Here is a 12871-nt window from a genome sequence, read left to right as displayed (position 1 = left end):
ACGACCCCGACAAGCGAAAAGACAAGAATAACATGTTAAAATGGCGAGATGCGGAGCGAAAACACGCTAATAAGCGAGGGCGCGGGACGAAGTGTAATAGTGCGGAACGAAAAAATGGCAATAAGCAAGGCGCAGTTTAAAAGAAAAAAAAATCGTCCTGTGCTTCTGTTTTGTCGTCACGCGACCCCGCCGAGCAAAAAGTCGAGAATTAAAATGGCAGAGGCGCGGTGCGAAATCACGAATGGCACAAATCAGCCACCATATAATTCAGATTCATTATCATATATTGATTTTGTGATGCGTTTAATCGATATCTGTGCAGATAAAGTTTTATTTTTAGATAACGCTTATAAAATTTGAAATATTCTCTTACACAAATTTATACGGATAAAATAGAAAAAAAAATAAAACGTTTGATAAAGGAAGAAATTATAACAATGATATATTATAATCATGAGACAGCTTTGTCAATTATTTCTGCAATTTGAATCGTCTACATATAATGTATTGTTGCACTAAATATCGTTCAGTACAAATAATGTTGGACAAAAAGAAACGTTACGAACGTTTTTAAACGTATAAATAAACATTTTCTTTTTTTCTTACATAGCTCTATAACATATCAGATGTGTACAATTACTCTGAAGCCACTAAGATTCAACAGCTTCAAATCTTAGCTCGAAAATCAGTTTCATTTAACACGTGCTTTTCATAGACATTTCTATATCAAATTTATTTCAACACTTTTTGTTTAGCAGAAATATGTCCACAGAACACAGATGCCTTCACCACTTTCTACCATTTTGACAGGTTATGGACTGTAATATGACGGCACGGATGGCATATCTCAATGTAGAAAAACATGTCAATAGGATTATGCATGAAAATATAACAAATGAAAAAATGGAAACACAATAACAACAAGTTGTTTTATTTTACAACGTTTTTATTGTTTAATCTAATCACTAGATATGATGTTGTACTTACAGAATGTATGTGATGACACAAATAACAGTTAAAACAGTGATAAAATATACATTTTCGGAGAAGTGGTCAGCGATACTCTACATAAGGAAAGACTATCTCAAACAAATACAAAACAATTTGAGCCGCGTCACGACAAAACCAATGTAGTGAGTTTGTGACCAGCATGGATCCACACCAGCCTGCGCATTCTGATCAGGATCCATGCTGTTCGCTATCAGTTTCTATACTTGTTATAGGGTTTGTAAGCGAACACCATGGATACTGATCAGACTGCGCATCAGGCTGGTCTGGTTCCATGCTGGTCGCAAACGCACTATGTTGGTTTTGACATGGCACGGCTCAAATTTAGATGATATGCACATCTAGGCAACAGGACTATATCACCAGGAATTCATAATACTACGAAATATAACCACCACTATATAACACATAGTTTGCCATTATGCCATGTACTCATATATGATATATAATGTATGATACATAAACAAAATTATTCATAAATAGCAACACAACAATATTTATAACATTCGAGTTTAACGCATATTAAGACTATCGTCAGTATAACGAACCTGCAAAAGCAAAATCGTACGTAACTGAAATATGAATATGAATATTGCTAAAGTCTTGCACATAGCAAAAATGTATCACAATTTATCAACTTATCCACAAAATTAAATATCACTTCATAAGTATTTAACAAGAAAATAAAACGATGCAACCAAATCTTAAGATCTTTTGGCAAACGCTTACCGGTCATTTTTTGTACGTTTGCTTTTTTTCTAAAAATGTTTCAACATATAAAAGTCCTTTTTATTACCAATTATATATTTCTAATCGGTTAACATTTGAATTAATGATGTCATATTAAGAACAGAATAGCCCAGAAAAATACATTCGGACGAGATATAAACTCTTATAAGCAAAATGTCTGTACTATGACTTTTCACGGTAATATGAGCCGCGTCACGACAAAACCAACATAGTGCGTTTGTGACCAGCATGGATGCGCAGGTTGGTATCCATACTGGTCGCAAACGCACTATGTTGGTTTTGTCGTGACGCGGCTCTTAGGTGTTACTATGAACCTTAAGCTGGAGAGTAACCTAAATACAGTATGTATTTTAAATATTAAACCACACATAATATGTATATTTCCTACGGGATTTTTTCTTTTTTTTGTATAAACATTAATAGCTACAAGAAAAGAAGGTAAAACAAAAATCCGTTGAAAAAATGAATCGTTACAAACGCTTTACTTACAAAACATATTTAAGACAATTATTGAAATATTACAGAATATGACTTATTTGCTGTTCAGTCTCAACATAAAATAATCAAACATAAATTAATATAACTTAAGTATATAAAATAATACAGAACCAAATTTGCATAATCTAACGTATTAATGCTAGTATTACTTAAACAGCCCCAATTCAATACACACATGACAAGGTGATGTTAAGCAATAATAGAATAAATCGGTTATATAAAAAGATATGTTTTTGCTTTTAAATCTTTTACTGAATATTTATTAATAAAAACGCTAAACAAAACAACGCCGTCTAAATTCTTGTTTGAACAATAAGTAAAAAGGGGCGATCTCGTCGACATTGTCAACAATACAAACTTATGTTTCTTACTTTTCCGTCAAATTCAAATATTGTATCGAAATTTACGAATGTTCTGGGCAATCATTACACTGTTTGTATTTAATAAGTGTAAATTAAATGTATTTTTAAATTGAATTGGGATTTAAAAAATGCCTCATTCGCGGCCAATCTTTTTTTAAAATTTTCTTCAAATAATTTAATCTAAAAAAGGAAACACGTGATCACACACGACAAAAGCTAATACACGAGCATGATACTGTGCAAAGAAAGACTGTATGGGAGTAACAGATGTATTTGTAACGTGTTGTTATTATATAACACGTGTTGTTATTATATAACACTACGTCGTGTTGTTATTATATAACACGTGTTGTTATGATATAACAACTCTGTCAGACTGATTTGAAAATGATAATTGTTTACCGGTAGTTTCTTTTAACATATATCAATGTCTTTTTATGCAGAAAATTGTAATTCGAGATCTAAACATGAAATGATATATTATACCTTCAAATATATTAACAACACCACACGTTTTCCTCCATTAGAATCACACAAAACATGTATGTAAAACTAAATTATATAAAGTGACATTTTGCCTATGCGAGTGTAAATGGTGAGTGCAAGGGTTAATGTCAAAATTACTTTACATTTTGCCTTAATTGTTTTAAAATAATATTTTTTACTATGCAAAAATATCCAGGTGACCCACGGACATTTCTAGTATGAACTGGGCACATTCAATTTTTCCAAAGAGTGGTCAGTCTTTTTATAAGTTAGATAGTTTTTATATTCTATCATAAACTTTCTTCATAATCATTTAAAGGCCAAGTAAATATGTACGAGTATATACAAATAATTAATTCGAGTCAACTTGACAAGTGAAAACAATGTGCATAATGTCACTTTATTATTTATATACTTATAAATAAACATGAAACACACCCGAATTGTATTAACATGTACGACATCATAAGTTCGGCTTTTTACAAGGCATGGACGTTTTTCTTAATGGTCTTGAAAACTCCATAGAGCTATTATTTATGTTATTGCAGTTTTTTTGCACAACAAATCCAGAAAGAACATTTCCATACAAATAAATAAATAAATAAATAAAGATTTTTCCGAAAGTGTTATGTAAAATATTAAAATAACATGATTTTGAAATATTAAAACAAATTTAAGTACTATTAAATGTTTAATACTTTATGAAGTATGGTGCGTGTGAAAATGACAGTCTATTGAAAATAAAATGTTAAATTGAACAAGCATGTTAGTATAACAATATCACTCTACTCGCCTTAATTCATATATACATGTATACACTTACATCACTTAAAATATTGATTATGATGATTTTGTTTATGTTTATTTCGTTAGTCAAAATGATCAGAAAAATAAATACTACTAATTATAATGATTTTGACAGACTATATGGTGCTATTTTAATGGTTGTTTGTGTATATCACCCGCACCGTGGGGGCGAGGGTTGTATTCCAAATAACATTGTTTATAGGGTCATATAACATGTCAAGAATGTTTTTAACAATTTATAATCCTGCAAATTTCCTTAACTAATTTTAAAAAAGACAAGAAATTACTTCATAAATCAACTGCAGCCGTGAATATGATTATATTAACGTCACAATTATCCTATGAAAAAAACGTTAAACGTACAAAAATTCTTATTTTAAGTATTAAAATCGGGGCCATTATTCATTTTCCAGTCCGAGTATCATATTCCGGCCCTTACTTTATCGTGTATTAACCTCTAATTAATAGATAACGATATTATACAAACATAGCGTTTAAGCGCCCTAATGTCCTAATGTTAGCGTTACACCTTTGGTACGTCAACGAAAACGTTGACTTTTTAAACTGCAAACTTTCTTTACTTTGGCCGTTTAATAGTATTTAATCTACACTCATTTAATATTCTCTATAATATATAAACCCATACAATTCAACATTTATGCAATAAATCAGACATGCTTAACGATGTGATGATGATGTTACAGAACAGAACAGAACTATTCTGATGATGTTACAGTAAGTGCATTATATACAATTTCACTAGCGGTTTGGAGTGTGTTTAACCACACTTTGTTATTATAATGAATACCAATGCTTCAAAGTTCCAATGTATCTTTCTAGCCTGTTTAAGTTGGCAATAGGTACCACATGTTGCTATAAAAAGGTCCTAAATGTTACAAATGGTTACAATGCATCGTCTAACAGTATAGTATTTTCAGAGTAATTTTTATTACTGCTTAAATCAACAAACTTAACTGATCCCCAGAAATCATACCGTAAGTGTGTATTGAATTTGCACTCAAACCAGAAATAAACCTTTACGATGCGGGTCCTCAGTGTTAAAGTCTACCATTTGTTGAATTGGTATACATTTGTATTTAATTCTATGTTGAAAATATTCGCATATATACATATTATTGAAAAAAAGGCATAGCTGCTCTTACAGAAACTGAATTTATCATTATACATGGGTATGTTCCGTCATCATAGTATTGCCATTCTGTGTTGCCTTTGAATTTACAAGTTTCATTTTCATCCATCCCGGTTTTGACTTCGGGCAAAACCAACAGAACGTGGACACAAATGTATCACGGAACTGCCTTGACATAGTACAGTAAAGAACAAAATTTATTGCATTATTGCACAGTGCCATGATGTCAAGAATATCTCCAAGCGGTTGGTACACGTTTAAAAAGAACTTCTCCTCAATCAAGCCCATGATTGTTAGAATTCCTTGCGGTAACTCTGTCAGCAAAAACAGGACAACAACAGCTAAAAGCATAACGGTTGTCCTGTTATGTTCCCCGTGTCTGTCGGACTCTTCTCGTCGTCCTTGGTTCTTTAAGGCCATTCGTCTTTTGTACGCTCTATGCATAGCAACTACCAGCAAAATTGTTAACACAGTTAGTAAAAAGCAAGGAAGGATTTTAAAAAGGATAGCCTGTATCATTTTATTCAGCTTATCAATATGTAGATAAGCCCCGCCTTCTCTATAGACTGCATCGTACACAGTATCTTGTTTTGTAATATTTCCGTCCGATACATTGCTTTTCGTAGTCGCCATGTCATTAATGATCATGTTCGGAACACACAGTATCACAACAGAACAGAATATAATGGCCGCACACAGCCTTGCTTTCATCACTGTGCAGTATGTGCTACCGCGTGTTGGAAACCAAATACAAACAAATCGAAATGTAGCCAGCGCAATCGTCAGCCATATTGCACAAGAATGACAGACAACACTGAAATTTGCATGAAATAGAAGGTAGATTATCCACCCGTAACCGCGAGTTCTTGGAAATTGCAAGTCTTGGTCCTTTAAAATGTAAAAATGCATGGCGAATGGGAAATAATCTAACATTGTGAATAAGTCGGCAACAGCCAGCCACGTTAAAATGACGTTAGTTGACGTAATCATATTCTTTCGCGTTAACACGACTATATTAGCAATATTTGCTAAGAATCCGAACAAACATACGCACACACTTACGTAACCATGAATGCGAGCATATTTTTCTTGAAATTTCATTAGATCAGAAACGTCTTGGGTCGCACTGTCCGTCACATTTTCTATATGCATAAATGAATCTGAAGTATTTCCAAGAATAGTATTTACAGAAATTGGATAAGTCGTGTACTCCGGCGATCCCATCTCTATCCCTTTTGGTGTTAACGTCTACTTAAAAGCTTTAAATTTAACGTTAAATCCCTACAACAATTTTCTCTGGCGTGATAAAGAATCCTTAAGTCACCGTAATTACGCCATGGCTGTCAGAAATCCGTCTAAAGCAATTTAAAACAATGAAGCTGGCTTTCTCACCACTTTGCCTTTTCTTACAGAAAGCACTATTGGGTCTGTCGTTAATTAAACAATTTTGAGACGAAGGCGACAGAGCGGTGTTTGCTAAATTGCATCAATTAGGCGCGGTGATTTGTCTTCAAGGCAATGCAATTCCTCTAATGAAGCCGCAAATTCCCGGTTTAATTGAGGTCGTGCTGGGAATGGTTATATATGATAATAAATATCCTTATCCTTGACGGGTTTCAAGATAGCTAGAATGTTGATCACACTCACTTTAACGAAACGATCAGGTAATGAATATTCACCAGTTTCTATAAGTTTTTATCGAACAAACAGTTCCAAAGTAATTGCTCAGCAAAGCTCACATCGTTCTGCACAATAATTTCCGTAATAAAGAGATGTGTGAAATGCGGTGGAAATTCACAATTGGCCAACTTAGTAAAACCATTTATTATCCATGGATTTATCTAAATTAATTCAGCAATTCATATTCCACTTATATGCCTCATTAAAGGACGTTCCAATTACAGATGAATCGAAATCTTCATCTCCAAAGCACTATGCCCTTGATAATTACATAAGGTAAAGGTTCACGACACATTAAAAGAGAACGATTTGGAGGAAACGTCCTAAAATACAATAATCTATTAACGTTTTTCCAGGACTGTTAAGCTATTAACGTTTAAACGTCTCTTCTCTGGGCAAAATGTTAATTCCTCTTTCAGCGTTATCGGCAATCTCTCTCAAAACGTCTGCCTGTAAAAGAAGATGGAAACGTTCATGAATAATATTGAATAAATGTTTTATTTATGCAGTAGGGAAAACATCATACGAACGTGTCAACTCGTGACACGTGCGGTAAATTAAGCATACATGAATATCCTTACATCTAGAAGTTGGGAATAAATATAATCCATTATTCTTATTCATATGTTTGCCATAATTTAACCTTAATCTTAATTGTGTTTCAAATTATTGTACTTGAATTCCGTGGGCATCATTTATCTTTTCAAATTTTATGCTTTTGTTTTACATAAGATATACTCATTTGGTTATGTCCATTTACTTCAAAATGTATACGAGAATCATGTTGTAACTAAAACAACACATTTTGCTTGATTATCACCGTGTTTCCTTTTTGATCAAATCTAGTTTATCCGTAGCTCTTTTAGACTTCTGGTATAAAATGTATATATAAAAATACATCAAGTTCTCTTTTTGTCAGTGATAAATTCCGAGTGTTGAATAATTTTAAGTTCGATTTTAATCCTTAATAACTGGTAACGTTTTGGGGAAATTTAAAATTATTCCGTTTTCAGACATAATACAATTTCAATTTCAGTTACTCAGCTTTATTTACGATATATCAAAAAGTGTGCACGTCCAGAGTTGGTTATTAGATTGATATAATGTTCGTTAAAACTTAAGTAAGCAGTACACGTTCAGATAATAATGTAATGTTCACGAACTGCTCTGGCCAACACTGTTATTTTAAATAAAGAACTGAATTTTGCATCATCTATTTCCAGATAATGAGAAAAATTGATTAAATGAAAATGTTTCTTTTCGTAAAAACATGCAAACACGCAAATATGTGATATAAAACAATAGTATTCTTTATTTTATGTCTGTATAACACGGTAAGATGCAATAGTTTTTCAAACACTGAAAGCATTTAGATGTTTCAACTCTAATAATGAGGACGAATTTTATGATCATGCAATTACTAAACTAATTGAACGTCGGTTCATTTGAATCAAGAATATATAATGAACTTTCAGATATTTCGTTTTAGTTTATATCGGAAAGGTTTTAATAGTCAAAAGTCGAAGGACAAATGAATAATTGAGACATTTTAATGTTAAAACAACATCTTAATTAAAGTGAAAATAGTCAATAACAACTATTCGTTTTTATAACAATCTTTCGAGTAAAACAACTTTCCGGATATTAATATATTTCGATACTTTAAACTGACATCATCAAATATTATGAAATCTGTTGACAGTCATAATACCGAGATAAAATTTACAGCTTCGTTAACAATATTTTTTACGCCTAGTGATTACGAGTATGTATTGATATAAACTTTCAAAGCATCGGTGTGCTTAATTGCTTATCATACAAATATGTAACAGAACACTAGTTTTAAATATTTCACCAGTTTATTGATAAATATCATAAATCCCTCCCATAACGACCTAAACATTTTCTTAAATCTTTTACATATCATTTAATCATTATAATTTAGAAGTAATGGTAAGGAAAATGACTATTGTTCAAATATTGGAGGCTATATTCCATAAACAATAACATGATTTCCCATTGATATCTGGGCTTTCCTACGTTTTAATATATGAGCATTTCGGTGCGTTTACCTCATAAATGATTATAGGTATGATTCTGTGTCGAAACAATTCTTAAACTTATCATTATTATAATTATAAATGCTAAGTAATCTTGCTCACATTTGAATCACTGAAGATGTTATTGCAATTAATCAAACTAATACATCAAATCTAATTTCTAAACTAATACCATTACATTGTACACATCAAAAAGTTGACTTCTGGTTAAGGCGGTGCTAGCGTGTTTGGATTGTAGCTTGCATTTACCAATACTATCTCAGAACTGAGTAACTGGAACAGAGTCTGCAGCATTTTATATTTTGCCATTGTGGACGTTAATTCAGATTTGAATTCAATCTGTTCTATTCTTGCATATCATACAAAATTCTCTCCAGTTTACACAGGTGCTAGAAAACCCTGTCTTACACCCTGTAAGACAAATCACGTGTTTCAAATGACTTCGTCCCCGATCGCCTTTTATGAATGAATTTCCAAATGATGTCAATTTAAAATGATTGTCATTTGCCGTTAATGCATACGTTACAAAAAAAACGAAAAAGATGCTTTATGAATATATTAGTTTTCGTTACTTCTTCCCAAATTATAATAAATATGTAATATGCAAGAAAAATGAAGTCAACACCAGCGTTGCATATTTTGCTCTATGGTAATGTTTAACAAAAACTCAACAGAGCCTTGTTACCGCCGTTAATAGTTACCATCAAGCTAGATATTCCGGTCTGTACCGGAAGCCGGTGCAAGATCCTTATATTCTTCTTATACACCTGTATTGGATCTAAAAGATTCTTCCAAATTTTAAGTTCTACTTTGTAATACACTAATGCTGTACGGCAAGTTTGCATATATACGTAGATTCTTATATAGCAAAACAGAAAAAAACTGTAAAAAAGTGCGTAATTACGTTATTGTTTTAAGCCATTTATGCAAATATCTATTAATATTTCCTCTGTAAACAATTGTTATTGAAATAATTTTACTGATTTGTGGTTTATAAACCTTTCTGGACTATCTATTCCTGTAATAGAACAATATATTGATTCCGTTTGTAATCAATATATTCAAAAGTTGAAAATAGACATATAAAAACGTATTTGATAATTAATCAAACAGTATTTTTCAAATTTCTATTGTAGTATCGATAATCAATACATTATTTTAAACATTACTAAAGCGAAACATTACCATGTGCACACACAGTTGAAGTGACTTAATTCTCAGTATTTCACTTTCAAGTTGAGTTGAATTAGTAATATTATTTCAAGCGATTGACTTTTATTATGGTAGCTAATTAATAATTGATAATGAAAAATGTTGACTAGAAAAATAAAAAACTGATCCACTTTTTTTTAAAAAGAATGAACGTTACAAATACATTCCGAACGGTATTTATAAAAATATACGCGGTTCCCGCAGATTACTGTTATTTTTGTACAGTCTAATACAAAATTTAACACATTTATTGAAAAAAAGAATGTCAACTTCTTTTGACCTGTGCATCCACCATTTACATCTTAATGCGCATAATGCCACTTCAATTTTTAACTGGACGCACACTCCTTTACACTGTATGCTTCTGATGTGAAATAAACATGCTTTTGCATTGATATCACAAACTGACATGAGCTATTATTAAAAATGGCACTGAAAAGACATTTGATATAGAATCATTGCGAACTGTTACAAAACTTAATGGCGTCTCATTCATGTTCAAACCCTGTGGGGAGTATTGGTTTAACATGGCACGGCAATAGCTATATTTGCAACTTTTGAACTGATAGCATACTAAGAGCATTGTTGCACTTGGGTGCAGACTTTTAAACTCGACGCATTTTAAAATAAAGCGGTATTGATTGAATAAATGTAATGACTATCTTTTTGCCCTTTTAATCGAAGAATTTGTCGTTATGTGCTTAAAAATAAAAAGTGTGTTTTTACAACGATACATTTTGATTCAATATTAATATCCCCAAATGGCATTGATTAATAATGAACATGTGATAATATCTCGTATATAGCGTGTCTCGGTAGGTTTTTATTCAGTTCATTTTACAAATTTTCTAACCCTTATTCTGCCACCGTCAGTGGCATTTATCCTATGCGAGAATTGTAGAAAAAGATTAATCCTATGCGAGAAGTGTAGAAAAAGATCCACCGGTCTTGTCATGGTCTACACTGTTCGAAATTTAAGTCAGTACTTATATTGTAAGTGTTAATGAAATAAAACATATTTGACGAGTCAAATTAAAGATTTTTAGCGTGGTAATGATAAAAAAAGTAATCACATTCTAATTTATTTAATAATTTAACTCATTAGCTTCCAGAACTACTTCTTTGTCATATATGTAATTAGGTCGTATTTGGTACCCTTGCGGGACTATTTTTCTCCTATTTTCGATGAATATAATGTAATTAAAAGATATACAGATATTGGCATCATAAAATATCGACCACAGATCATAACTGCCAACTTACCATTATCACAACGCAATTAAAACAAATTATGGAAAAATATGATGATTAAGTTGAACGAAACAACTTCCCCCGGGATTTTGCTAATTTGTAAAACGGTTCGTGTAAAATCGGCAAATGCTTGTTTAACTGTCGTTTATATCAGTTTGTGTCGTTAGATAAAAGTAAATAAATGATTAAGCTTTTAGAACATATAAATACGTTTGAATTAAGAGCATAAAAGTCATCATTTCCATTTTGTATTAAATTGACATTAAAAATAGTTTGACCTTTTATAAAAATTAATTGTGGTCAAAACATAGTCCACAGTTTATATAGATAGAACAATCTTAAAAAATGTACTTACAAGAAAATGAAATTAATATGTAAGTAAATGAAATTAATAAAGTATAAATATTTTCAATGGTATAAGTTTTCAATTTCGAAAGAAATGACACAACGGTAGCAAATTATCTTATTTAAACCACGCAAAAATATACACACGTTAAAATATAAATAAATAAATAAATAAATAAATAAATAAATAAAGAATTATAATAATAATAATAATACATGTTATAATAATAATAATGAAAAAAAAGAAACACATGATAAGGGACGAAATATTGTTTTGAAGAATCTGAGATAATGAAATTTGCTATTTTTTATCTTTAAGTACTGGCCATACTTTCGAAAAACGATAAAAATCTATAAAAAAAATCCGGTATGAAAGAAATTGCATCTCTTCTCTAGGAAATAAAAAAAAACACTTGAATGAGAGAATATATGTGTTTTATCCATAAAACAATATAATTTGATTTCACTTCTTGAACGTCTCAGTTCTTTAAACAATGAAATTGAAGCTGAGTAAATACAAATGCCATGTCATTCAACAAACTTTCATTTACAGACAATCTCGTACATGTTTACACACTGTTATATATATTGTAACATAAAATAGTTTTAAAAGAAGTGTTATTTTCATTTCCTGCTTTCAAGTTCAAGAAATAGATACAAAACGGTCTCGAGGGGGAACTGAATGAGTTTTCTTAATTTGATTAAATCTTGTAGTATCGAAGACATTTCCGGGAATTTTAATACGTTCAAACCATCTTCCAGCTTTTAAATTAATCAGAAAAAAATCGCAATTCTTGAGAGTTTAAAGTCACGGGAAGAAACTCGAGTACACCATAAAGTTAAAATATAACAGCGATCGAGAGTAATGATTTTGTGTATTTACTTTGATTCATTAAATTACGAATATGCCTCGTACAGCAAGATAAAGTGTCTAAAAGTGACTATGCCTATAGAAAGGGAGACTCTCCCCTACGCGAAAAACTAAGCTTTGGTAACTATTTCTTTAGATACCATTTTTTTCTGATATGATAATATACAATTTCTTTGAATTACGTAAAGTGATTTTAACACAAAGAAAACGAAATTCCCGAAAAAATAGAAAATCGAGTGTTTGTTATTAAAACTATTGTCAGATATGTGTTCTTCATGTTCATTTATATTTCAAAAGGATAATATACTGTGCCTTTTAAGATTTATTTAAGAAACAATTTATCTTATATTGTACAAAAAGGGCATAATAAAAACAATAACAAAAATATACA

At 31.2% G+C, this 12871-nt stretch overlaps 1 protein-coding gene across 2 annotated transcripts in view; it reads right to left on the bottom strand.

Moving 5' to 3' along the window:
- Positions 1 to 943: 943 nt before the first annotated feature.
- The window catches only part of LOC132748255 (G-protein coupled receptor dmsr-1-like), a 35101-nt gene continuing 23173 nt past the window's right edge, over positions 944 to 12871 (bottom strand). For both annotated transcript variants that reach the window (XM_060737838.1, XM_060737831.1), the window contains exon 2: positions 944 to 7191. In XM_060737838.1, the coding sequence (XP_060593821.1) occupies positions 5092 to 6285 (1194 nt within the window). In that variant the 5' untranslated portion in view covers positions 6286 to 7191 and the 3' untranslated portion in view covers positions 944 to 5091. The remainder of the gene's footprint in view (positions 7192 to 12871) is intronic.

Source organism: Ruditapes philippinarum, unplaced genomic scaffold (assembly GCF_026571515.1).
Source record: "Ruditapes philippinarum isolate M1 unplaced genomic scaffold, ASM2657151v2 ctg2636_1_1_1_1, whole genome shotgun sequence".
Taxonomy (NCBI): Eukaryota; Metazoa; Mollusca; class Bivalvia; order Venerida; family Veneridae; genus Ruditapes; species Ruditapes philippinarum.
Note: the sequence above shows the minus strand (reverse complement) of the source record. Positions and strands in the feature narration are given on the sequence as shown.